This window comes from Patiria miniata, unplaced genomic scaffold, assembly GCF_015706575.1.
Source record: "Patiria miniata isolate m_02_andy unplaced genomic scaffold, ASM1570657v1 HiC_scaffold_21, whole genome shotgun sequence".
In the NCBI taxonomy this organism is placed as follows: domain Eukaryota; kingdom Metazoa; phylum Echinodermata; class Asteroidea; order Valvatida; family Asterinidae; genus Patiria; species Patiria miniata.
The window spans coordinates 1,090,113-1,115,905 of record NW_024037060.1 but is presented as its reverse complement, the minus strand read 5'-3'; the positions used below and the strand labels follow the sequence as shown (position 1 = coordinate 1,115,905).

At 38.6% G+C, this 25,793-nt stretch overlaps 2 protein-coding genes across 6 annotated transcripts; both read right to left on the bottom strand.

The window, feature by feature from the left end:
- Nucleotides 1–1,280: 1,280 nt before the first annotated feature.
- On the bottom strand, nt 1,281–19,338 carry LOC119729760 (solute carrier family 49 member 4 homolog). 5 transcript variants are annotated; one of them, XM_038202493.1, is made up of 13 exons: nt 19,071–19,311; nt 18,624–18,792; nt 7,211–7,534; nt 6,626–6,736; nt 6,088–6,178; nt 5,675–5,875; nt 5,341–5,414; nt 4,657–4,786; nt 4,375–4,486; nt 4,137–4,204; nt 3,266–3,384; nt 2,709–2,891; nt 1,281–1,980 (listed from the first exon to the last, which is right to left on the bottom strand). In XM_038202493.1, the coding sequence occupies exons 3-13, from the start codon at nt 7,479–7,481 to the stop codon at nt 1,856–1,858; spliced, it is 1,485 nt and encodes a 494-aa protein (XP_038058421.1). In that variant the 5' UTR covers nt 7,482–7,534; nt 18,624–18,792; nt 19,071–19,311; the 3' UTR covers nt 1,281–1,855. The 5 variants fall into 5 exon arrangements, with proteins under 5 accessions (XP_038058421.1, XP_038058423.1, XP_038058420.1 ...); XM_038202495.1 differs by having other exon boundaries at nt 19,114–19,311; XM_038202492.1 differs by lacking the exons at nt 18,624–18,792; nt 19,071–19,311 and adding an exon at nt 19,322–19,338 and having other exon boundaries at nt 7,211–7,710.
- LOC119729762 (solute carrier family 49 member 4 homolog) lies at nt 11,413–18,624 on the bottom strand. Its single transcript, XM_038202497.1, has 11 exons — nt 18,333–18,624; nt 17,390–17,500; nt 16,848–16,938; nt 16,379–16,579; nt 16,032–16,105; nt 15,358–15,487; nt 15,101–15,212; nt 14,855–14,922; nt 14,158–14,276; nt 13,602–13,784; nt 11,413–12,918 (listed from the first exon to the last, which is right to left on the bottom strand). The coding sequence occupies exons 1-11, from the start codon at nt 18,568–18,570 to the stop codon at nt 12,788–12,790; spliced, it is 1,458 nt and encodes a 485-aa protein (XP_038058425.1). The 5' UTR covers nt 18,571–18,624; the 3' UTR covers nt 11,413–12,787.
- Nucleotides 19,339–25,793: the final 6,455 nt, after the last annotated feature.

Sequence of the window (25,793 nt, the reverse complement as noted above, 5' to 3'; positions counted from 1 at the left end):
TCAATCTGTCACCGATGAAATTATTCTTTCCATCGCACGAACGTAAAACATTCGTTATTTGTTTTATACAAACACCTAAATAAATTCTCGTCATTTGATTGGTAAATTATAAACTACAATTTATTTTGATTTTAAAGATGTTGAACTACCCCTTCACGAAAATGTTTAAACCCAACGCTGTAGCGCTGGCTATTTGGATTCTTGGAACAATACGCGCTACGCTAAACGCGCACACCAGCATGCATTTTGCACGCAAATACCGCGTCATGGAACAAGCGCAAAGTGAAACGGTATAACGCATGGGTATAACGCATGGTCGCACCGTGCATTATACCGAATAATAATATGTCACGTGATCTACAATTCACCAATCAGATGACGGGGATTTATTCAGGTGTTGTATAAAGGCTTATGTCAAATTTGTGATATAATAATAAAGTACAATATCACTTTTCTGCCCACCGCATGTTAATTTATGACTATCCTTAAAATAACTGACATTTAAATAAAGCATGGCAGTATGTGAAAGACTTGGTTTCTATTAAATTTTTATAAAATGTTTTAGTGCAACAATCGGTTTGAAGTTTCACCATAATTGCCACATATACGTACTACAAAAGGAAATACAATTAATCATCACTCAAATAATCTTCTAACAAAAACCACCAACATTTTACCCATATTTACAAGAGTTGTGTCAAACCGTCTAGAAAAAAGTTAAGTTTAATTCAACGGCATAAGGCATCAATCATGATTGGAGTGACGAGAAATTGGATAAAAGTCGACTATTTGTTTTGAATTAAAAAAATATACCAATCAAATTTACAGTCATGGTAGAAATGCCAGCATTTCTAATTTCAAGCATTATACACACGAAAAACGAGTATCATCTTTATCAATGTACATTGTTGAAATTTTTTTTTTTTAAGTTTGTATAAATTTAAGAACGAACCACCTTCGATACATAAGCACTGCCTTTAACACCTCTTAATATTATTGGAAATGCAATAGCATTGATGAAGCCTCATTAAAAGTTAACATTGCCTGTAATATTAATATGTAGACCTATGTACATTATGTAATTATTCACTTTACAGGTGACCTGAGTGATACTTGTTGCATGTTAATATTAATAACACTTTCGTTGTGCAAATATCTTGTAAGTTTAAATATCTTTGTTATTTACTCACTATATATTCAGTGCTTTCCATGAGCTGGTGAGATAACAATACAACAAACTTGCAGAGGTGTTCAAGCAAAATTACAATCTATGTCTCTCTAAAGCAAGCATTCCGTCAAAGTCATGTCTTGCACCGTTTTCCTTTTACAACCCTAACGCTTCAAAACATTCTATTAATTACAAGTTAGTTGATTTTAAAACAAAATTAATTTTACTTCGGTGAATAATTATAAAAATAAACAATTAAATGAAATAATGCCCTCAATACTTCTTGGTTGAGAAGTATGTGGGAATACAAGCAAATACGAGTTTCAAAATTAGTACGTCAGTCTTCCACATACCCACTTATTGTGGGGAAAAACTGTACTTTTTAAATGTAATAATGCTGTATTACACTTAGTACTCTACACAGTCCAGGGGGATATAGAACTGTCAAAACTTGGAGCAAGTCACTCCAATTCAAACTTAACCTTAATACTGTCTGAAGATTTGTGTGCAACGTCTCATTGGCAAGTTCATAACTTAGTTAATGAGAGAAAATTATGAATTAAAAACATGATAATTCAAGTGCCAGTTAATTTTGATCGGTGCATTTCATATATTTGAATATTCAATCAAGTCCAAGTTAGAATAATCAAATATGAAATTAGCCCTAGAAGAGGACAATATCATTTGTTATCCTCTCTGGATACTTTCCGTCATATCTTCATCCAGACGATTATAATGCTCTTTATACATCATGAGGAGAGGCAAGCACACAAAGACTGAACCTAGAAGGAGCCAGTTCATCCAAATCACACCTGATGGCGAACGTGGAGGAAAATATCAATGACCAACACAATTTCATACAGCTACTCAGCACAAAAATTTGCTGAGCACTTATTGGACTTGTTGCTAGACTTCAAGGCTGTGATTGGTTGAAACAAAATTGGGCAGGGCATAATGGGCGAGTCTACGGGCTCTGTGCACAAGTACCCCCTCAACGGTAAGAAGGGCAGAGTTGGGGGAGACCACTGGGAGAGACGCCCGAGGCTCATGAGAGATGACATGGCTATATGCATATTCAAAATAAACAAGGGCAGATCCAGGGGGGGGGGGCAATGGGGGTCATAAAGGCAGGCACTGCGTACAGCACCATTTTTTCCTCAAAAAAATTGGGTCAAAGTGGTCAGAAAATTGCCTCAGATCGCACCACAGATCACACCACTAGAATCAAAAAAAAAAATTTTTGGGGGGGGGCCCTTAAGCGGACCCCAAAACCCACGCAGTTATATTCTTGGACCCACTTTTTGAGGACCAACATTTTTTTGGCCCCCCCCCCAAAAAAAATTGTGTTCTGGCTCACCCCCTGAAAATAAAACTAGTCATGCCTCCTTCATGCTGCAGGTGCATGAACCAGAACGGGCACATGATGTCTCCCGTCCACATGGCTCTCAAAAGTGGTAGAAAAAGCGCCCTCTCTTGTTTGCACACTGAGTCCATTGTGACGGTGGTAGCAGCCTCAGTTATTTCAGAATTTTGAACTTACTTAGATTTGGAATCATCGGCGGCAACAGGAATATCACAGAAACCACATTGGTCACGAATGTCATCACCATTGTTATGTTGCCTTCTGAGACAGGATACATGCCCTCGACCGTGATCTCAAAGTATATGGGGAAGGAGGCATTGATGAAAAGTCCAAAGAAGATACATGCAATGTAGACGCTCACTGTAACCAAAGAGAAACACATATCACAGAATCAAATATAGGTGAATGTCCAATAAACAATTCCCAAAAATAAACATTGAAAACACTTGCAATGTTTGTCTGGTATAAGCTTAAAACATTTGTAAAACCTGGGTGACTGTCATATTTCATTTTTTTTTTATTAGGGGTGTTCACATTTTCTTATGAAGCTTTTTAAGATAAATAAAACAACCTGAAAATTTTCGAAACTCTGCACCCCTGTTAGAAATTTGCCCGTATCTGCTTCAATTTCACAATCTTTCAGATAATCTCAACTTGAAGTTGAAGCCCAAACAACACACATAAAAATAAATGTGCGCATTACATTTTTTTCGACACTTTCTCATGTTACTCACCTAAACTATATGAGATATACTTCATTGAGAGTAGGACATACCATACACAGCTAACGAAGGCTGCCATGGTGAGTGAAATCAATACTGCCTTCATCCTACCGCCTAGGATGTCTACAAGTCTGGTGAAGTCACAAAAACAAGGAGAGATAAAATATTTAACAAGAGTGAAGACTGCAATTTGTCAAACGCATTGCCAAATAAGAATTGTCTTACTATTCGATGGCATACTCCTGCCGTCACTCATTTAGGGGTGGTCCTTGGTACGGGGGGGGGGTCATTAAGGCAGGCACTGCGTACACCACCATCTTTTCCTCAAAAAAATTGGGTCAAAGTGGTCAGAAAATTGCCTCAGATCGCACCACAGATCACACCACTAGAATCAAAAAAAAAATTTGGCGGTCCCTTAAGCGGTCCCCAAAACCCACAGAGTTATATTCTTGGACCCACTTTTTGGGGACCAACATTTTTTTGCCCCCCCCCCCAAATAATTTGGAAGTGATCCAGATCAGCATCTGAATGCATGATTTTTTCAATGGAAAACTTTCACCCTGTGTGACCAGCTACGTGAGCGTGGCACTGACCTGGTGATCCTGTATGCCTTATCACTCACCTAATATAACCACACAGGTCAATGGACTGGTACATTTTATAAAATGGGGAGTGGAAAGGTAGACCAACCCAGGCACATACATGTAAACTACAAAATGTCTGAGCTTAAGATCCAGACTGTTTCACCTTACTGGAGAGTTTAAGGGGACTAAGCCCCCCCCCCCCCCCAGCGCCCTCCTGATCCTCCATTGGGACCAAAGCTCAACGAGGAGCAATTTTTTCTACTGAAGTGAAACTTTTGTGACACTGTTGCACCACTCACCTTGCAACTATCAAGCCTCCCAGCATCCCGGCAATATTGGAGATGAATCCAATCCAACCAACAGTGTCCTGAAAAAAATGACCCAAATATTAGAAATTCATCTGCTAACATGGCTAAATCACACAACACAGCTAAGCACAACTCAACAGAGACTAGCATAGCATATTGGACAGTGCCGCACTTGTACTAAACAAAACTTTCAGCAATTATAAATAATTTTGAATATTGTGATTGTTACCTGTCCTATATTCAGAGTAGTCTTGAAAATTGTGTCCATTTGCGTGGTCCAGCCACCGTAAACTCCAGATGATATGCTGTAGGCTGCCGCAGGAATCCAAAAATGGGTGCTCCTTCAACCAAATATTCAACAAAAATGGGACTCTTTTAATCTTTAGCTGTTTCAGAGTTAAGGATTATGATTAATACGTGTTGACACTTGATTGAATTAAAGCATGTTTCTTAAAAAATTGAAAATTAAGTTTTCTTCTTCCAATTTTTGGACAGTTGTCTAAAGACTAACTTGATCATCTTCAGGGCTCCATCTTTGAAGCTTTCCCGAGGTTTGGTGGCAGATAAGCTGGGTGAGGTTGGTGGCTTCTCAGGGAAGTACAATAGAGCCGCGATGACCACGACGGCCACAGCTCCACATTCTGAAACATCAAATGAAAACAAATAATACAAATGTGTGTAATATCTATTGTTTATATTAGGTTTCACCCTTCCCCAATGTAATTTAATAGGCACTCGCAGCAATTTATATACACTAAACGCTGTCTGGCAACTAGTCAGAAAATAAAAGCCTCAAGCTTGTTCAGGTGGGACTTGAGCCAACAACATTTTGGTTAAAAGCGCAATCATGTTTAATCACTCGACCACCTTGGTTGGTTAGGTTGCCCGGCTGGTTTAAATCCGGAACAGCAGTGGGTTCAACAGTCAAAAGACTTTTCAGGGAAGTCTTTTATGGTTTTTTTTTTTCAACTTCAATAAAATTAAAAACAAATCCCGAAGCCTCCCTTTTTGGAATCAAATCTGACAACGAATATTTAAAAGACTAAATTGTTGGAGACTGCTTATTGACTAGAGTGACGTGGAATACAGTTAGACCTTTGTTACAGGCAACATTCTGTTTGCCTTAACTGAAGTTTTACTACGACCAAAACATTAAGCCCTGTAACTTTTTGGAAAGACAATAGTTTGTACATACCTATATACATTAACTTCATTATCTCATTGAAGTACAGTGCTTTCTCCTTTGGGTCTATGGATTCTGCATGTGAACTGAAACCAAATATTCACTGTTACAATGCAATATTTTTTTTTTTCTTTTGTTAATTCAAGAAAAACATTATTTGGTAACAGCTTAGCGATATTTTTAAGAACAACATTTTGACAATTCATAATTCTTCAATTTACCAAAAGTAAACCTTCTTTTCCATTGTCGCAAAGAGACAATTGATTTCAATTAGTTCTCTTCCCAAAGATCAGTTGCTCTAAAACAAGAACAAACGTGAAACTAACCAAATAGGTAAGGTTACTACCTTGCATTTTGCGGAAGACTTGTGACCACTAATGGCCCCACCAGAAACGACATGGACATGCCAAAAAATGCTGAGGTCATAGAAATGGCCGTGGACGTAGTCCGTTGGTGAGGCGGGAACCAGACCGCTGATAATTCAGTTGGTGCTGACATCATAACGGGACCAGCTATGCCAATTAAAACGTGGCCAGCGTTCATTGTCCTTGGATAAAACACAAAACAGACATTTAATCATCGAAGACGACAATTTACAATGTGACAATGAATATTCCATGGTTTGAATATGGTACTACAACGTAGTCATGTTGAGACATCTGCACTAGTCCAGGAGGTCCTGGGTTCAAGTCCCACCTAAGTAAGCTAATAAGACAAAATAGAAAATTAATCAATCTGTGCCTTCGTAATTTTTCTTACCACTTCACGTTTTCTACACCGACAGGAATGCACCGTATAGCGACTCCCAATAGGAAGATCAAGGAACTGCATAATACGAAAAACCTGAAACCTGCAGGACACGAAAAGAAACAGATAGCTGATGAATTATTTTGCACTATTTCCGTGAGTTTAAAACATGTTAACACTATTTAATGTCTTTAAAGCATGTGTTCTAAAAATTATTTTCAAAGGGAAGTGCGTTTTTTTTTCCATTCAAATTTTGTCTGTTTTAAGAGGGAGGGATGTTAACACCTTATACTGCCCCAAACTACCCCCCCCCCTCCCCTGCACCTACACCCAACCTTATAGATGAGGCTTATGGGTCTTGCATTGTTCTACTCTTATTCTTCTTCTTTAGAATTTCCCTTCTGGGCACCGTTAGACAACAACCGGCAGACACAAATACGGCACCATTGTTCCATTTGTGCAAGTACCCCACAAGGTAGCTCTCAAAAAAAAACAAATTTCACAAAACACAACATGAAAACCATGAGATCATTGTGTGACAATTTCTTACCTTTGATGAGAAGTAGATAGGAAAAGAAAAAGCTGGTGATTACGAATGTAATGGGACCCCAGTTGGCCAACAGGGCTATGTCACCATCCGTCCAGTCCAACACAACCTTGGCTAGAAATCAGATGATGAAGAATTAGGTTTAAAATCATGCATTACAATCAATGGAGCTTATATTATAAGTATGTACATTGAAAATCTGATATTATGTACAAAATATAAATTATAATTCCAGATCTATAGGTAGGTCCTAGAATTAAAAGGAATCAAATTATTTTTACGGGTCAGAGAGGAATTTTGGATTATGCACATGTTTACATCCCGTAACGAAGGATTCTGCGGTTACTGGGTTAGATCAGACATTTTCTGCCAACGCTGTCAGCCAGTGTTGTTAACTCGAGTCGCTGACTCGGACTCGAGTCGGACTCAAGTCGCTACTTTTTTGACTTGAGACTTGACTTTACTTGGGAAAAAATGACTTGAGACTTGACTTGAAAATATATGGCTTGTGACTTGACTGGACTAGGACAAAAATGACTTGGTTACAACTCTCCTGTCAGCACAAACTGGTGAAATTGTGTGACAAACCTGTGTCTGCGATGGGACCCCATGCGTTCGACGCTGCTGCTTGCAACATACAAAGTAGCGAGAAGACGGCCAGAATGAACCACCTTGCTTTGTACACCACGTGTTCTCCTGTCATGGGCTTTCCCCTCTCATTCTTCAAGCTGTTCGTCAGAGGAGATGGGGTCTCCGCACTAAGGATGTCACGGTCCCCATTGACAGTATCGTATTTGGTCAAGCTTGGGTGTGAATGCTTGGGTGCTACGTACGACAACAGGGCGTCGGTTTCTGCCATGGTTACTTGATGTGTTCAATTCAAACTAGTGTCGTGACTAGCGGTCTCTCAACCTGTGTGGGATTTGTTGGTTATCAGGACATCTGCACCAGATGCAGCAAGGGTGACTTTAATTAAGACATAGCGACTGCCTCTGCCTGCAGCCTGCCACATCCTTTTTGCAGGACCCTTGAAAGAGGTGGGCAGTTCATAACCTGATTACCACCCACACGCATGGCACGTCACTTAGCTGAAAGAATCGGAGAAAGTTTTAAAATGTAAACAACCGGTTACTGGAACAAAACAAAGATCAATTTAAGGAAAGGAAATTAAGCCGCAATAGCAAGTCAGGCTTAGTCAGGGTTTCGATCCAACTCGGACCCAAACCAAGTCGGACCCGAGCCAACTCGGACCCATACGAACTCGGACCCACTACCAACTCGGACCCACCACCAACTCGGACCCACAACCAACTCGGACCCACTACCAACTCGGACCCATGTATGACCAACTCGGACCCATCGTTTACAATCATTCGACAGCGTTTTCAATCATTCGACAATTTCATACAGTTTGTCCACTTATCATCTGTTAATACAGTGATGCTGTTACTGGTAAGTATAAATTTTCATTGTAGTTGTCAGGTAAAATATCTGTATTGCACTTGCAGCAGTTTGTTGTTGTAAGCGCATTGAAATGCTATTTTGAAATGCGCTTTTAAAAGTGTAATTAATTATTTATTTTTATCATTTGTTTCCATTGAAACATATTGCACTTTAACCAAAAGTAATTAAAATTAAAGTTTAACCAATTATTCATTTTCATATTTGACATCGTTCATGCCATCTTGCTCAATTTAACAGCAATTTATTTCCTTTTTAATTAACACCACATAAATTCAGAACAGATCTTCATAGAAAAATAAAATTGAAAAGTATGACATTGAAACATAAACACTTTCAAACATGACATTATTAATTCAATAAATATAAGTAAACATTATATAAGTCATTAAATAAAATAATTAAGGTATAAAAACGAAGACTACTCTAAACTCTACATGTACATGTATTTAAAAAAAAAAACACATAAACACCATTGCATACACTGCAAGAAAAACGAAGGTTCCATATTGAACAAAAAAGTTAATCAAAAAAGTATAAAAAGTTAAACAGATTCGTAAAAAAAAAAAAAATTAAAAAAACTAACAATTACATGAAATGAAAGGCCTATTTCAAATTAATAACTTTAACTAATGATTAAGTCATTGTTGGGTCCGAGTTGGGGTCCGAGTTGGTCGTGGGTCCGAGTTGGTCGTTGGTCCGAGTTGGTCGTGGGTCCGAGTTGATGAAATACTGTATACTTGTACCATGGAGAAATAAAACATGCTTGTACACAATCGCCTTGAAAAAAGTTGAATGGCCGGATTATCACGAGATTCGTACACTGCACATCATCTAAACATGCCAAACAGCAGTACGTAAGCCTACCGTGTGTACAAAACCAGTCCGAGGCCGCCCTGCGATTCCACCGTCCTTCACAAGTAATTGCATGTAATTGTAATAATAAGATATTGTATTTGCCGAAGCTTTGGTAACAAAACACATTTAGCAGTTTATTTTAGTTCACCGTGCTAGTTGGACCATCCCATTATTAAATGGGTGAGATTGCTCAATGTCAAGTGGTTGCCAAAAATTAGCAGTGTTGTACAACTCGAGTATAGTAGTATAGTACTACACGCAAGCACTCGATTAGCCTTTAGTCAAGTCCCACGCGCCTATACCCGGACCATCCGGACACGTAACGCACCCCGGATGCTGGCAGGTAAAAAAGACTAGCACGAGCTAGCTTTTTTTCCTGGAAATGCAAAAGTTATTTACTTTTAAATGAGACATCAAACGAAAATATGTCAAGTTGACGTGTAGTGTTATGGAATAATTACTTTACAAATTTCGATTTTTTGCGATTGACAATAATTCATCCGGATTTTTTTTTGTGTACGTTAAGAAGAGCGCTACCCAAAGTCAAAAAGAAAAACAAATCGGAGGGTTGCAGTCGTCGAAAAATAGAAAATGTTGGTTTTATTTTAATTGAAAACATGAATTCTATTATAAAAAAAACAAAATCGAAGTTGTTAAAGAGAGTAACTATAATGTGTTTACAATTACTAAATCTTCCAAGAACCGTGTTGTGCAACCTAAATTTTAATTGATATCAATATGTTTTCAAGATTTGTGAAAATATATTTACGCAGACATTGAATACATCATTTTCCCCCAGAATTTAGTACGTTCAAACTATGTGTTGATTGCAAACAATGCAAACTTTAATTAGTATTTAATTAGTACCGTTGTGGTTAATCGTAAGATTCTTAATCTTAAGACAGTGCGTTGAAAATGCAGCTACTGTTGAAGTTGTTATTCGAGATTTATCGATTTAATTCCCAAGCACAAATTAAGAAAAATGTGTATCAAGGCACTGTAAGGTGTTTTAAAAATGTTATAAATATTAAATTATTACTACGATTCAAAAATGGCTGTTAGTCCACACACTTGAATGGAATCTTGATATTTCCCTTTTTTTTCTCTGGCAATTACAAAAAAACACCGATAGGTTTATGTCAAGTTATTGACACAATAATAAAGTACAATCACTTTTCTACGAAAGCCCATTAGCGCCACTGCAAGTATATATGTTACAGATTATGTAATTCGTTATTACGGATTATTAATTCGTTATTACGGATTATTAATTCGTTATAACGGATTATTTAATTCTTTATTACGGATTATTAATTCGTTATTACGGATGATTAATTCGTTATTACGGATTATTAATTCGTTATTACGGATTACTAATTGGTTATTACGGATTATTAATTCGTTATAACCGATTATTTAATTCGTTATTACGGATTATTAATTCGTTATTACGGATTATTAATTCGTTATTACGGATTACTAATTTGTTATTACGGATTATTAATTCGTTATTACGGATTACTTATTCGTTATTACGGATTACTAATTCGTTATTACGGATTATTTAATTCGTTATTACGGATTATTAATTCGTTATTACGAATTAGGTCTGATGTTCTCACACTTGGAGAGCACGTGACCAGGGGCCTGTGTATATAGCGCCGCTAGGCGGCGCTATCTTTGCATACAACGTTTGCACCCTGTGCCATACTTGCCGAGTAATGACTCGGAACGTATGAGTAATTCGTAATAACGAATTAATAATCCGTAATAACGAATTAATAATCCGTAATAACGAATTAAATAATCCGTAATAACGAATTAGTAATCCATAATAACGAATTAATAATCCGTAATAACGAATTAAATAATCCGTTATAACGAATTAGTAATCCGTAATAACGAATTAAATAATCCGTTATAACGAATTAGTAATCCGTAATAACGAATTAAATAATCCGTAATAACGAATTAATAATCCGTTATAACGAATTAATAATCCATAACGAATTAATAATCCGTAATAACGAATTAATAATCCGTAATAACGAATTAAATAATCCGTTATAACGAATTAGTAATCCGTAATAACGAATTAAATAATCCGTAATAACGAATTAATAATCCGTTATAACGAATTAATAATCCGTAATAACGAATTAATAATCCGTAATAACGAATTAATAATCGGTAATAACGAATTAAATAATCCGTTATAACGAATTAATAATCCGTAATAACGAATTAATAATCCGTAATAACGAATTAATAATCCGTAATAACGAATTAATAATCCGTAATAACGAATTAAATAATCCGTTATAACGAATTAGTAATCCGTAATAACGAATTAATAATCCATAATAACGAATTAAATATTCCGCAACATATATACTTGCAGTGGCGCTAATGGGCTTTCGTACTTTTCTGCCCACCATATGATTTCATGTTAATTTATGACTATCCTTAAAATAACTGACATTTAAATAAAGCATGGCAGTATGTGAAAGACTTGGTTTCTATTGATATTTTTATAACAAATGTTTTTAGTGCAACAATCGGTTTGAAGTTTCACCATAATTGCAACATATACGTACTACAAAAGGAAATACAATTAATCATCACTCAAATAATCTTCTAACAAAAACAACCAACATTTTACCCGTATTTACAAGACTTGCGTCAAACCGTCTAGAAAAAAAGTTTAGTTTAAATTCAATGGCATAAGGCAGCAATCATGATTGGAGTGACAAGAAATTGGATAAAAGTCGACGATTTGTTTTAAATTTAAAAAAATACCAATTAAATTTACAGTCATGGTAGAAATGCCAGCATTTATAATTTCAAGCATTATATACATGAAAAACGAGTATCATCTTTATCAATGTACATTGCTGGAAAAAAAATTATAAAAAGTTTGTATAAATGTGTAAAATTTAAGAATGAACCACCTTCGATACATAAGCACTGCCTTTAACACCTCTTAATATTATTGGAAATGCAATAGCATTGATGAAGCCTCATTAAAAGTTAATATTCCCTGCAATATTAATATGTAGACCTATGTACATTATGTAATTATTATATTCACTTTACAGGTGACCTGAGTGATACATGTTACATGTTAATATTAATAACACTTTCGTTGTGCAAATATCTTGTAAGTTTAAATATCTTTGTTATTTACTCATTATATATTCAGTGGTTTCCATGAGCAGGTGAGATAACAATACAACAAACTTGCACAGGTGTTCAAGCAATGTCTCTCTGAGGCAAGCATTCCATCAAAAGTCATGTCTTGCACCGTTTTTCTATTACAACCCTAACGCTTCAAAACATTCTATTAATTACAAGTTAGTTGATTTTAAAACAAAATTAATTTTACTTCGGTGAATAATTATCAAAATAAACAATTAAATGAAATAATGCCCTAAATACTTCTTGGTTTAGAAGATGTGGGAATACAAGCAAATTATGAGTTTCAAAATTAGTACGGCAGTCTTCCACATACCCACTTACTGTGGGGAGAAAACTGTACTTTTTAAATGTAATAATGCTGTATTACACTTAGTACTCTACACAGTCCAGGGGGATATAGAAGAAATACTGTCAAAACTTGGGAGCAGGTCACTCCAATTCAAACTTAACCTTAATACTGTCAGAAGATTTGTGTGCAACGTCTCATTGGCAAGTTCATAACTTAGTTAATGAGAGAAAATTATGAATTAAAAACATGATAATTCAAGTGCCAGTTAATTTTGATCGGTGCATTTCATATATTTGAATATTCAATCAAGTCCAAGTTAGAATACTCAAATATGAAATTAGCCCTAGAAGAGGACAATATCATTTGTTATCCTCTCTGGATACTTCCGTCATATCTTCATCCAGACGATTATAATGCTCTTTAAACATCATGAGGAGAGGCAAGCACACAAAGACTGAACCTAGAAGGAACCAGTTCATCCAAATCACACCTGATGGCGAACAAAGAGGAAAATATCAATGACCAACACAATTTCATACAGCTACTCAGCACAAAAATTTGCTGAGGACTTATTGGACTTGTTGCTAGACTTCAAGGCTGTGATTGGTTGAAACAAAATTGGGCAGGGCATAATGGGCGAGTCTATGGGCTCTGTGCACAAGTACCCCCTCAACGGTAAGAAGGGCAGAGTTGGGGGAGACCACTGGGAGAGACATTCCAATACATTTCCGACGCCTGACGCTCATGCGAGATGACATTGCTATATGCATATTCAAAATAAACAAGGGCAGATCCAGGGTCAAAATTGGGTCAAAGTGGTCAGAAAATTGCCTCAGATCGCACCACAGATCACACCACTAGAATCCAAAAAAAATTTGGGGGGCCCTTAAGCGGACCCCAAAACCCACGCAGTTATATTCTTGGACCCACTTTTTGGGGACCAACATTTTTTTGGCCCCCCCCCCCCAAAAAAATTGTGTTCTGGATCGCCCCCTGAAAATAAAACTAGTCATGCCTCCTTCATGCTGCAGGTGCATGAACCAGAACGGGCACATGATGTCTCCCGTCCACATGGCTCTCAAAAGTGGTAGAAAAAGCGCCCTCTCTTGTTTGCGCACTGAGTCCATTGTGACGGTGGTAGCAGCCTCAGTTATTTCAGAATTTTGAACTTACTTAGATTTGGAATCATCGGCAGCAACAGGAATATCACAGAAACCACATTGGTCAGGAATGCCATCACCATTGTTATGTTGCCTTCCGAGACAGGATACATGCCCTCGACCGTGATCTCAAAGTATATGGGGAAGGAGGCGTTGATGAAAAGTCCAATGAAGATACATGCAATATAGACGCTCACTGCAACCAAAGAGAAACAAATCACAGAATCAAATATAGGTGAATGTCCAATAAACAATTCCCAAAAATAAACATTGAAAACACTTGCAATGTATGTCTGGTATAAGCTTAAAACATTTGTAAAACCTGGGTGACTGTCATTTTTCAGTTTTTTTTTCATTAGGGGTGTTCACATTTTCTTATGAAGCTTTTTAAGATAAATAAAACAACCTGAAAATTTCGAAACTCTGTACCTCTGTTAGAAATTTGCCCGTATCTGCTTCAATTTCACAATCTTTCAGATAATCTCAACTTGAAGTTGAAGCCCACACGACTCACATAAAAAATAAATGTGCGCATTACATTTTTTTCGACACTATCTCACGTTACTCACCTAAACTGTATGAGATATACTTCATTGAGAGTAGGACACACCATACACAGCTAACGAAGGCTGCCAGGGTGAGTGAAATCAATACTGCCTTCATCCTACCGCCTAGGATGTCTACAAGTCTGGTGAAGTCACACAAAGAAGGAGAGATAAAATGGTTAACAAGAGTGAAGACTGGAATTTGTCAAACGCATTGCCAAATAAGAATTGTCTTACTATTCGATGGCATACTCCTGCCGTCACTCATTTAGGGGTGGTCCTTGGTACAAGTACGAATCATTTCATTTGGAAGTGATCCAGATCAGCATCTGAATGCATGATTTTTTCAAGGATTTTTCACCCACCATATGGAAAACTTTCACCCTGTGTGACCAGCTACGTGAGCGTGGCACTGACCTGGTGATCCTGTATGCCTTATCACCCACCTAATCTAACCACACAGGTCAATGGACTGGTACATTTTATAAAATGGGGAGTGGAAAGGTAGACCAACCCAGGCATATACCTGTAAACTACAAAAATTCTGAGCTTAAGATCCAGACTTTTTAACCTTACTGGAGAGTTTAAGGGGACTAAGCCCGCCCCCCCCCCCCCCCCCCCCCCCAGCGCCCTCCTTGATCCTCAATTGGGACCAAAGCTTAAACGAGGAGCAATTTTTTCTACTGAAGTGAAACTTTTGTGACACTGTTGCACCACTCACCTTGCAACTATCAAGCCTCCCAGCATCCCGGCAATATTGGAGATGAATCCAATCCAACCAACAGTGTCCTGAAAAAAAAACCACCCAAATATTAGAAATTCATCCACTAACATGGCTAAATCACACAACACAGCTAAGCACAACTCAACAGAGACATAGCATAGCATAGCATATTGGACAGTGCCGCACTTGTACTAAACAAAACTTTCAGCGATTATCAATAATTTTAAATACTGTGATTGTTACCTGTCCTATATTCAGAGTATTCTTGAAAATTGTGTCCATTTGCGTGGTCCAGCCAACATAAACTCCAGATGATATGCTGTAGGCTGCCGCAGGAATCCAAAAATTGGTGCTCCTTTAATCAAATATTCAACAAAAATGGGACTCTTTTAATCTTTAGCTGTTTCAGAGTTAAGGATTATGATTAATACGTGTTGACACTTGATTGAATTAAAGCATGTTTCTTAAAAAATTGAAAATGAAGTTTTCTAAAGACTAACTTGATCATCTTCAGGGCTCCATCTTTGAAGCTTTCCCGAGGTTTGGTGGCAGATAAGCTGGGTGAGGTTGGTGGCTTCTCAGGGAAGTACAATAGAGCCGCGATGACCACGACGGCCACAGCTCCACATTCTGAAACATCAAATGAAAACAAATAATACAAATGTGTGTAATATCTATTGTTTATATTAGGTTTCACCCTTCCCCAATGTAATTTAATAGGCACTCGCAGCAATTTATATACACTAAACGCTGTCTGGCAACTGGTCAGAAAATAAAAGCCTCCAGCTTGCTCAGGTGGGACTTGAGCCAACAACATTTTGGTTAAAAGCACAATCATGCTTAATCACTCGACCACCTTGGTTGGTTTGGTTTCCCGGCTGGTTTAAATCCAGAACAGCAGTGGGTTCAACAGTCAAATGATTTTTCAGAGAAGTTTTTCATGGATTTTTTTTATCAACTTCAATAAAATTAAAAACAAATCCCGAAGCCTTCCTTTTTTGAATCAAATCTGACAACGAATATTTAAAAGACTAAATTGCTGCAGACTGCTTACTTACTGGAATACAGTTAGACCTTTGTTACAGGCAACATTCTGTTTGCCTTAACTGAAGTTTTACTACGACCAAAACATTAAGCCCTGTAACTTTTTTGAAAGACAACAGTTTGTACATACCTATATACATTAACTTCATTATCTCATTGAAGTACAGTGCTTTCTCCTTTGGGTCTATGGATTCTGCATGTGAACTGAAACCAAATATTCACTTTTACAATGCAGTGTGACAGTGCCTTTTTTTGGGTCTTTTTTTAATTCAACAAAAACATTATTTGGTAACAGCTTAGCGATATTAAGAGGAACATTTTGACAAGGGACAATTCATAATTCTTCAATTTATCAAAAGTAAACCCTCTTTCCCATTGTCGAAAGAGACAATTGATTTCAGTTAGTTCTCTTTCCAAAGATCAGTTGCTCTAAAAAAAGATTAAACGTGAAACTAACCAAATAGGTAAGGTTACTACCTTGCATTTTGCGGAAGACTTGTGACCACTAATGGCCCCACCAGAAACGACATGGACATGCCAAAAAATGCTGAGGTCAAAGAAATGGCCGTGGACGTAGTCCGTTGGTGAGGCGGGAACCAGACCGCTGATAATTCAGTTGGTGCTGACATCATAACAGGACTAGCTATGCCAATTAAAACGTGGCCAGCGTTCATTGTCCTTGGATAAAACACAAAACAGACATTTAATCATCGAAGACGACAATTTACAATGTGACAATGAATATTCCATGGTTTGAATACGGTACTACATGTACAAGGTAGTCATGTTGAGACATCTAACACTAGTCCAGGCGGTTGTGGGTTCAAGTCCCACCTAAGTAAGCTAATGATTAGTTTCTCGCAGCCCGCGGACGAAACAGAATCTATTTCCATCTCATAAAAAAAATAGAAAATTAATCAATCTGTGCCCTCGTAATTTTTCTTACCACTTCACGTTTTCTACACCGACAGGAATGCACCGTATAGCGACTCCCAATAGGAAGATCAAGGAACTGCATAATACGAAAAACCTGAGACCTGCAGGACACGAAAAGAAACAGATAGCTGATGAATTATTTTGCACTATTTCCGTGAGTTTAAAACATGTTAACACTATATAATGTCTTTAAAGCATGTGTTCTAAAAATTATTTTCATAGGGAAGTGCGTTTTTTTTTCCATTCAAATTTTGTCTGTTTTAGGAGGGAGGGATGTTAACACCTTATACTGCCCCAAACTACCCCCCCCCCCCCTCCCCTGCACCTACACCCAACCTTATGGATGAGGCTTATGGGTCTTGCATTGTTCTACTTTTATTCTTCTTCTTTAGAATTTCCCTTCTGGGCACCGTTAGACAACAACCGGCAGACACAAATACGGCACCATTGTTCCATTTGTGCAAGTACCCCACAAGGTAGCTCTCATAAAAACAACAAATTTCACAAAACACAACATGAAAACCATGAGATCATTGTGTGACAATTTCTTACCTTTGATGAGAAGTAGATAGGAAAAGAAAAAGCAGGTGATTACGAATGTAATGGGACCCCAGTTGGCCAACAGGGCTATGTCACCATCCGTCCAGTCCAACACACCCTTGGCTAGAAATCAGATGATGAAGAATTAGGTTTAAAATCATGGTTTACTATCAATGGAGCTTAGGCCCAAAAAAAAAATAAGTTGGTCTCTGGTCAGCGCGCACGTCGATTTTAACCATGCGCATCGATCTTTTTTTTTTCCAAAATGTTCCGCGCCGCGGTAGCTCCAAACGGCGCCCACTATTTCCGCACCTCCTCAATTTTTTTTACCAAAGAGCACCAAGGAATGGGAAATTGCACCAAGGCAAATGATCGAAAGCACCAAGGCAAATTATGGAGGACACCAATGTACATGAGGACACCAAAAAAGCAAAATAGTACCCACCTTGTCTGTACAATCCAAGCTTGAAGAAAAAAAAAAAAGCCGTGTGGCCGCGTCAATTGCAGACATTTGGTCTGACCAGAGACCGAATATTTTTTTTTTTGGGCCTTATAAGTAAATCGAAAATCTGATATTATGTACACAATATAATTCCAGATCTATAGGTAGGTCCTAGAATTAAAAGGAATCAAATTATTTTTACAGGTTAGAGAGGAATTTTGGATTATACACATGTTTACATCCCGTAACGAAGGATTCTGCGGTTACTGGGTAAGATCAGACATTTTCTGCTAACGCTTTCAGCCAGTGTTGTTAACTCGAGTCACTGACTCGGACTCGAGTCGGACTCAAGTCGCTACTTTTTTTGACTTGAGACAACTTCACTCTTGAAAAAATGACTTGAGACTTGACTTGACTTGAAAATATGTGACTTGTGACTTGACTTGACTAGGACAAAAATGACTTGGTTACAACTCTCCTGTCAGCACAAACTGGTGAAATTGTGTGACAAACCTGTGTCGGAGATGGGACCCCATGTGTTCCACGTTGCTGCTTGCAACATACAAAGTAGCGAGAAGACGGCCAGAATGAACCACCTTCTTTTGTACACCACGTGTTCTTCTGCCATGGGCTTTCCCCTCTCATTCTTCAAGCTGTTCGTCAGAGGAGATGGGGTCTCCGCACTAAGGATGTCACGGTCCCCATTGACAGTATTGAATTTGGTCAACAACAGGGCGTCGGTTTCTGCCATGGTTACTTGATGTGTTCAATTCAAACTAGTGTCGTGACTAGCGGTCTCTCAACCTGCGTGGGATTTGTTGGTATCTGCACCAGATGCAGCAAGGGTGACTTTAATTAAGACATAGCGACTGCCTCTGCCTGCAGCCTGCCACATCCTTTTTGCAGGACCCTTGAAAGATGTGGGCAGTTCATAACCTGATTACCACCCACACACGCATGGCACGTCACTGAGCTGAAGGAATTGGAGAAAGTTTTAAAATGTAAACAACCGGTTAGAACAAAACAAAGATCAATTTAAGGAAAGGAAATTAAGCCGCAATAGCAAGTCAGGCTTAGTCAGACATGCTAGGCGTGCATGTTGGCACAGTCGTCCTAAGGACCAAAAGATAGAGGGGGCCGGTGGACACTGCACTGTACTACTATGATGAAATAACTATACATGTAGCCTTGCGCCTAGGCCTACACAATCGCCTTAAAAAAAGTTGAATGGCCGGATCACGAGATTCGTACAGAATATAGCACATCATCTAAACATGCTAAACAGCAGCAGTACGTAGGCCTAGTCAGCTAGTGTGTACAAAACCAGTCCGAGGCCGCCCTGCGATTCCACCGTCCTTCACAAGTAATTGCATGTAGGTGTAACGAGCCGAAGCTTTGGTTACAAAACACATTTAGCAGTTATTTTAGTTCAATGTGCAGAAAGAGTATAACTATTTGAATGACGGAAAACTTTGACACTTCGTCGGTACACGTACACTCACACAGCCGCGCCTGTATACGTGCTGCCTGCACTTGTACTTGTTTGGATTATAACACCTCACCCACAGATTCTGTGTCTTGATTGGCCGAGAGCGAGTCACGTGTTACTTTCTAATTTTGCTATCTTTCTGTGCACGGCCAAAAGTACTATGCGCATAGCAACCAAAGTACTATACCATTAGCAACCAAAGTACTATTTCCATGGCGCGGTATTTGTGTGCAAATGCATGCTGGTGTGCGCGTTGCGCGTAGTGCGTAGCGCGCATTATTCCAAAGAGAGCGCGCCGCAGACTTACGGTTCAAACATTTCGTGAAGGGGTGGTTTTTAAGAGAGAAATACATTTTCCACCAATTTTGTATTGAAATTGAAGTTAATTTCAACTGTGTTCAGATTTAAATAATTTAAAATATTAAAATCAAGCAGAATCTGTGGGTGAAGTGTTAAAAAAACAAATATTGAATCAGGCGCGGTTCTACGGGGGGGCTAGGGGGAGCTGTAGCCCCCAAAAAATTTTGTCTAGCCCCCCCAAAATAAATTCCGTAAAAAAACAAATTGCATTAGCAAAAAGAAGGATTGTGATGTACATGTGAACGGTCTCCCCCTAAAGAAGAAATAGCCGTGACAAGGGTGCATTAGTTAATACTAGTGCAGGGCCAGTCGAAAATGTGCGTGTTCGGAAGGGGCAGTTGAGAACTGCAGCTCGTGCAAACAACGCACATTATTCAATGGTGTGAAAGCACACTCGCAAGTTAAACTCACAAAATGTCGTCACCCCCCCCCCCCGGCACATACAGTGCAGTGATGGTTGCTCATTTGAGTACAAAATGCATGTGCCCGTGCATGCTACTCACGTATATGTACGTACGAAGACATAGTGTGCAGTGCTTATCTCCCTACAATGTGCCCGTCATTTTTGCAGGGCCCGTCAAAAAAATGCACCTGTTCGTTAGGGGCAATTTCAAAATGCTCATATCATGCAAACAACGCACACGATTCAATTGTGTTGTTTTCACATGTTAAACTCACACTCATAGGTTGAGCGCACTTTGTACATGTCGCCAGGCCATCCCCGGCACTGATATTCACCAATACGCCCGTGCAGCTACTCACCTACGTGAGTAAGGTTGCTCAATCCACCGCCTACAATAGTGGTTCAATCGACTGCAAAATGCATGTGCCCGTGCAGTCATCACGTACGGAAACATATGGTACGCAGTGCTATTCACCCATACTGGACAATGGTATCGCCCTACAATGCACGTGCGCGTGCTCGTCCTTTTTGCATTGTTTGCGTCATATTGAGCACGCGCGCTTTAGCTTTAACATGACGTAAACAATTGAAAAGAACAGTAGTGCGTGGAGTTCTAGGCTATACTCTGCCACGTTGAGTCTCAAAAAATGCTGCTTTTTTGCAGCTTTTTCGACAACCGCTCTTCCAAACCCCTTCAAATTTGGCACTGCACATTCTGGTGTCCCGAGCAATACACCCGCCGATTTTCAACTTCATACGGTGCCCAGTTCTGGAGATAATCGGCGGACAGACAGACAGACAGACAGACGGACAGACAGACAGAGATTCCTTGAATTGTAGTATAGATAGTGCAAGGGCGGATCCAGGAGGGGGAGGGGAGGCCAAAGGGGGCCATCGCCCCCCCCCCCAAAAAAAAACCGAAACCAATTTTTGTTTGTTTTATGTGACATCGCAATAAAGGCAGGCAATGAGTGCACCACCATCTTTTCCTCAAAAACAATTGGTTAAAGTGGTCAGAAATTGCCTCAGATCGCACCACAGAGCATCTAGAATCCAAAAATTGTTCGGGGCCCCGAACCCCACGCCGTAATTTTTTGGACCCACTTTTTTGGGGGACCAAATTTTTTTTGGGCCCCCCCCCCACAAAAAATTGTGTTCTGGATCCGCCCTTGCTATAGTGTGAATGATTTTAGGATTTTATTGGCGTTCCCCGTTGAAAATATGGCATGAGCCCCCCCCCCCCCCCCCCCCCCCCCCCCCCCCCCCCCCACCACCACCTATTGATCTTCGGAGGCCTAAGTGTCTGGAAAAAATAACCGGTCAACATTTCAGCACGCCTCCCTGAAAAAAATTTCTGGATCGACCGTGCTAGCCCCCCAAAAATATTGGTTCTAGAACCGCGCCTGTATTGAATGCTTTATCTCTTGGTGAAGTAAAACTAGCCTCCCTCGGTGATCCATGGAGCATTCTATTTTCCCTTGGCTTTGCCTCGGGAAAATAGAATGTCCATGCATCACCTCGGGAGGCTAGTTTTACTACACCACTCGAAGTATTTGGATACTATCCGCCCATGGGGAATGGGAAATACTATTCAACAGTTAGGATCATGACGCGGTATTTGTGTGCAAATGAATGCTGGTGTGCGCGTTCAGCGTTGCGCGTAGCGCGTATTGTTCCAAAGAGCCAGCGCTACAGCGTTAGGTTCAAATATTTTCGTGAAGGGGTGATCTGGAAGAGAGAAATAGATTTTCCTTCAGTTTTGTATTGAAAAAAGTTCAAATATATCAAATGACAAGGATCTATATGTCAGCTATATAAAACAAATATTGAGTGGCTTTAAATTGTGAAATGGGAGGAATATTATCGCTCGGTAAAATCTGGACTTTCTCAGTTCACTCGGCTTCGCCTCGTAGTGAGGTACATTATAATTAGTAACAAAAATGCTAAGGATCGTTACACAGTGGACAAAAGCACCATTTTTTCACCAAAGCATCTCCATGGTATACCTTTTCGAAAAAAAGACGGACGCAAAAAATTGAATGATGGAAAGGGCATGTATGACGTCATTATGACGTCATCAGCTAATTATTACATGAAAAAATATAAATTAATAATAATCTTCAGAACTGCGAGCATCTCAACAACAAATTTGGTATCAAATTAAAGGGGACAACAAGATCTTTCATTTGAGTGGTATGTCATTGGGATGGAATATAGTTGAGGGTGATTTTGTGGGTCAAAAAAACCTTTTTGGTCAAAAGACCGTTTTTTGGGGCTAAAATCATGGATTTTGGGTAGTCACTTTGACACTTTGTTTTAACATGCAAACAGTATGTGGTATTGTGAGATGTTGTTTTGAAGTCAGAGAGAAAGGCTCAAATTCTATGCTTAAAGAGTTTTTGTAATTGATTATTAGTATCTTAAATGTTTAGTGTTCCAAAGATAAGCGGAAAAGTGAGGTACCTTGGTGATAAAATCGTGACACGGGTGGAGAAAAGCACCATTTTCACACCAAAGCATCTCCATTGTTTACGTTTTCGAAAAAAAGGTAGGATGCAAAAAATTGGATGATGGGAAGGGCCATTTATGACATCATTATGACGTCATCGGCTAATTATTAAACACTTATACATTAAAATTGAAATATTATCTAGGAATAAGCCATGGATCGTTTTTTTTACATTTAATATACGTTTCTGAGATCAAGGAAATCAGTGCAGTTGCCAATTTTGTTCTTAGACTATCTTTAAAAGATTTAAATACAAATAGTTTGATAAAATGAGGGATGTTTCCTAATTTAATGTATTAAATTAAACATGTATGTACATGTACATTTGACCCTCGCTCCTATCCCCTGTTGTGATCAATGATTCGTTAGTAGCTATTCTACTGTCCCTTCGGCTCCGTATTCTACATCAACTGGCAATGCATTTATTGCCCTAAACCCTTCAGACTCAATAACGGGAACGAATGACAAACGGGCTAAAGAGATTATTACAAACAAAACAAAACAAAACAAAACCGAGAAACAAAAGCAATCCCATTCCCCAGAGAGAAAAATGCAACCCATAGAAACAAACAACCTAGTTGACATACATAGGTCTACACTCAGATTAAATACACACACTAAAGAAAAAACAAGAAAATACCCGGGAACAAAATGAAATAAGACACAATTTTACATTGACGATAAAATAAATATGACTGCAATAATTCCTCCCTCAGTTTTGAAAGAAAAGATTCACAACCTTCTACAATTAACACTTTTTGTAATTTTAACACGGTGACCTCGGAGAACATCAATGAGGCAATCGAACAGTTCTCGTATCTTGTAATCCATGTGTCTACACTCTAAAAACAAATTGGTTGAAATCAATATATTAGTCAAATTCAACCAATGTGGTTGGTAGATATGTGTCCAACCAATCTATTGCTTAAAATAACCAATCTGAAATGGTTTGCTTTTCAACCTATCTATATTAGTCAGAATTCTAACCAACATGTCTTGGTTGTTTTTTAACAAAAGACAAACAAAAACAACCGACCTGACCTGCATCAAATGACATCATTGCTTAAAGGGAATATACAACATTTGTAAACATCGAAAAATAAAACTACCAAGTTTTTGCGAAATACCTTAACAGGATGTTGGTAAATGACAGTCTAAAGCATCCTGTAAAATTATGGCACCTGGTATACTGTCATTTTCAAGAAAAGTGGTATTTTTGTATCAATTTCCAACGCTGATCGGCCGATCAGCGTTGGAAACAACTGGCTTTTTTTCAAATACTGGCCCCAATTGACCATTGCACTTGTTTGCAATCGATTACAAACCTATGAACGGGTACGAGCCAGCTAGACTGGTTCCCTGACCTTACAATTCCCCAATGTATGTAAACTGCTCTGTTTCTTCTTATATGGAGTCAGGGAACCAGACTACAGGAAAATGATCGTTTTTCTTGGTTTTTATAGCATTTTCGAACCCAAAACCTCCAAAAAGTCAGTGTAACTATATTTGCTTTATATTTCCAACCCCCCAATTCCATCCATTTCTGAAAATTACAGCAAAAGCAAATGATGTATATTCCCTTTAATAAGTGGATGTTATATTTTAGTTTCCGTAATATCGTCACCCTCTCCCTCAGATTCAGTCAATTTTAACTTTGAGTTTGAACCCATCTTGTGGTTCTCCGGTTCTCCCCAATAGAAGTTGGATGATATTCAAGATTTGTACTTTAAGTTCAGCATTTGATTTCTTCAAATTGCCAATTTTACAGATAGACTTGCTGAATTGTCTTGTAATTCATTATAAATCTTATTAACAATTGCCTAATCTTGAAAGTAGATTTTTCAAAACTTGGTATAAATTGTTCTGATTCATCTTGAAGGGAAGCAACTTCAGATAATTATTTACTAGATGAGCACAAGCTGTTGAAAAAGGTTAAGTTTCTTTCCAAATGTTATTGCGTCACTTTTCACAAAATACATTATTTTGTATCAGTTTATTGTAAAAAATGAACTTCCCAAATTTTCAGAAAACCTTTATGTGTTATTTTAAAACTTTAATACCACAAACGGTCATCTCGAAACAGCTTTGCCACTGTCACCTCATTAAAGAACTGAAGAAATGGTCCATGGTATGTCTTGAGAGTTACTCCCGTCTTGCTGCATTCCTCGTCCCTCCTCTGGATAAAGCTGGCAAGGTCTGTTCCACACTGAAAAGCAAGGTTCATTATATTATCAAATTTGAAACTCGTAACTGTTGAAGTAGGTGCATTTTTCAGTCAGCAAGCTTCACATATGAAAACATTGTAGAAGCAACAAATCGATAGCAACTTGCAAAACATTAACTATGCTAAAATTAGGTCCTCTTTTCCTTTCAGATAAAGTACCGCAAGTTTTCAATTCCATGCAGATTGATGTGTGCTATTGGTTACCCTGTCCATGCTACATGACGGCATTTAACATGTCGCATGCATTCTTTCCAAAACCATTCTTTCTTTTCACCTTCGCAGTAGACAAGGCCAAGGCCAAGGCCAAGGCTTTTGCCCTCAAGCCTCGAGGCCAAGGCCAAGGCCCTAAAGTCCAGCCTTAAGGCAGCCTTAAGGCCAAGGCCCAGCATCAAGGCACTACATCACCGATTCGGACTATCGAACCTTCGGAGAAATAAACCTTCAGACTAATGAACCTTCGGATTAATGAACCTTCGGACTATTGCATCAAATGTTCGGATTAACGAACCTTATTTCATTTTCGGACCAACGAACCCCCTCTTATGGAAATTTTGTGCATTTGAACCACGCGCGGATCCAGATGGGGGCACACCAGGCCCGTGCCCCCCTTTTTGCAACTGTTTTTTTTTATTTTTTTTTTTAACGAGTTATCTTAGGGCGGGCGCGCATTAAATACATCCCTTTGAGAACATGGCTATCTTTTTCCTTTTTGAGGAGTCATTATGGCGGGCGGACGGGCGGTCATCAAATCAATCGCTTGGAACATAACTATTATACATAATTATCAACAAAAATATACAATGTATAAGTTTTGAAGGTCGCCTGTCAATCATTGTCTCAAAATTTCTTTCAAAGCAAGAATATATTTTTATAAGACACTTTTTTATTTCCCGGCTGCACTAGGGGCACATTTAATACAGCACTTGCATTTAATGCTTCATGTCAAAATGTATTCCAAAATATATTCTAGAGTAGAGCCAAGGGCGGAT

What these genes read in the sequence shown, in the direction of transcription:
- LOC119729762 (XM_038202497.1), bottom strand. Translation starts at nt 18,570, where the DNA reads ATGGCAGAAACCGACGCCCTGTTGTTGACCAAATTCAATACTGTCAAT. An exon ending in CTATCTACTTCTCATCAAAG is followed by an intron (nt 16,939 to 17,389) that starts GTAAGAAATTGT and finishes CGTGTCCTGCAG; the next exon opens with GTCTCAGGTTTTTCGTATTA. An exon ending in GCCGATGATTCCAAATCTAA is followed by an intron (nt 12,919 to 13,601) that starts GTAAGTTCAAAA and finishes GTTCGCCATCAG; the next exon opens with GTGTGATTTGGATGAACTGG.
- LOC119729760 (XM_038202492.1), bottom strand. Translation starts at nt 7,481, where the DNA reads ATGGCAGAAACCGACGCCCTGTTGTCGTACGTAGCACCCAAGCATTCA. An exon ending in GGGTCCCATCGCAGACACAG is followed by an intron (nt 6,737 to 7,210) that starts GTTTGTCACACA and finishes TCTGATTTCTAG; the next exon opens with CCAAGGTTGTGTTGGACTGG. An exon ending in AATGAAGTTAATGTATATAG is followed by an intron (nt 4,787 to 5,340) that starts GTATGTACAAAC and finishes TTGATGTTTCAG; the next exon opens with AATGTGGAGCTGTGGCCGTC.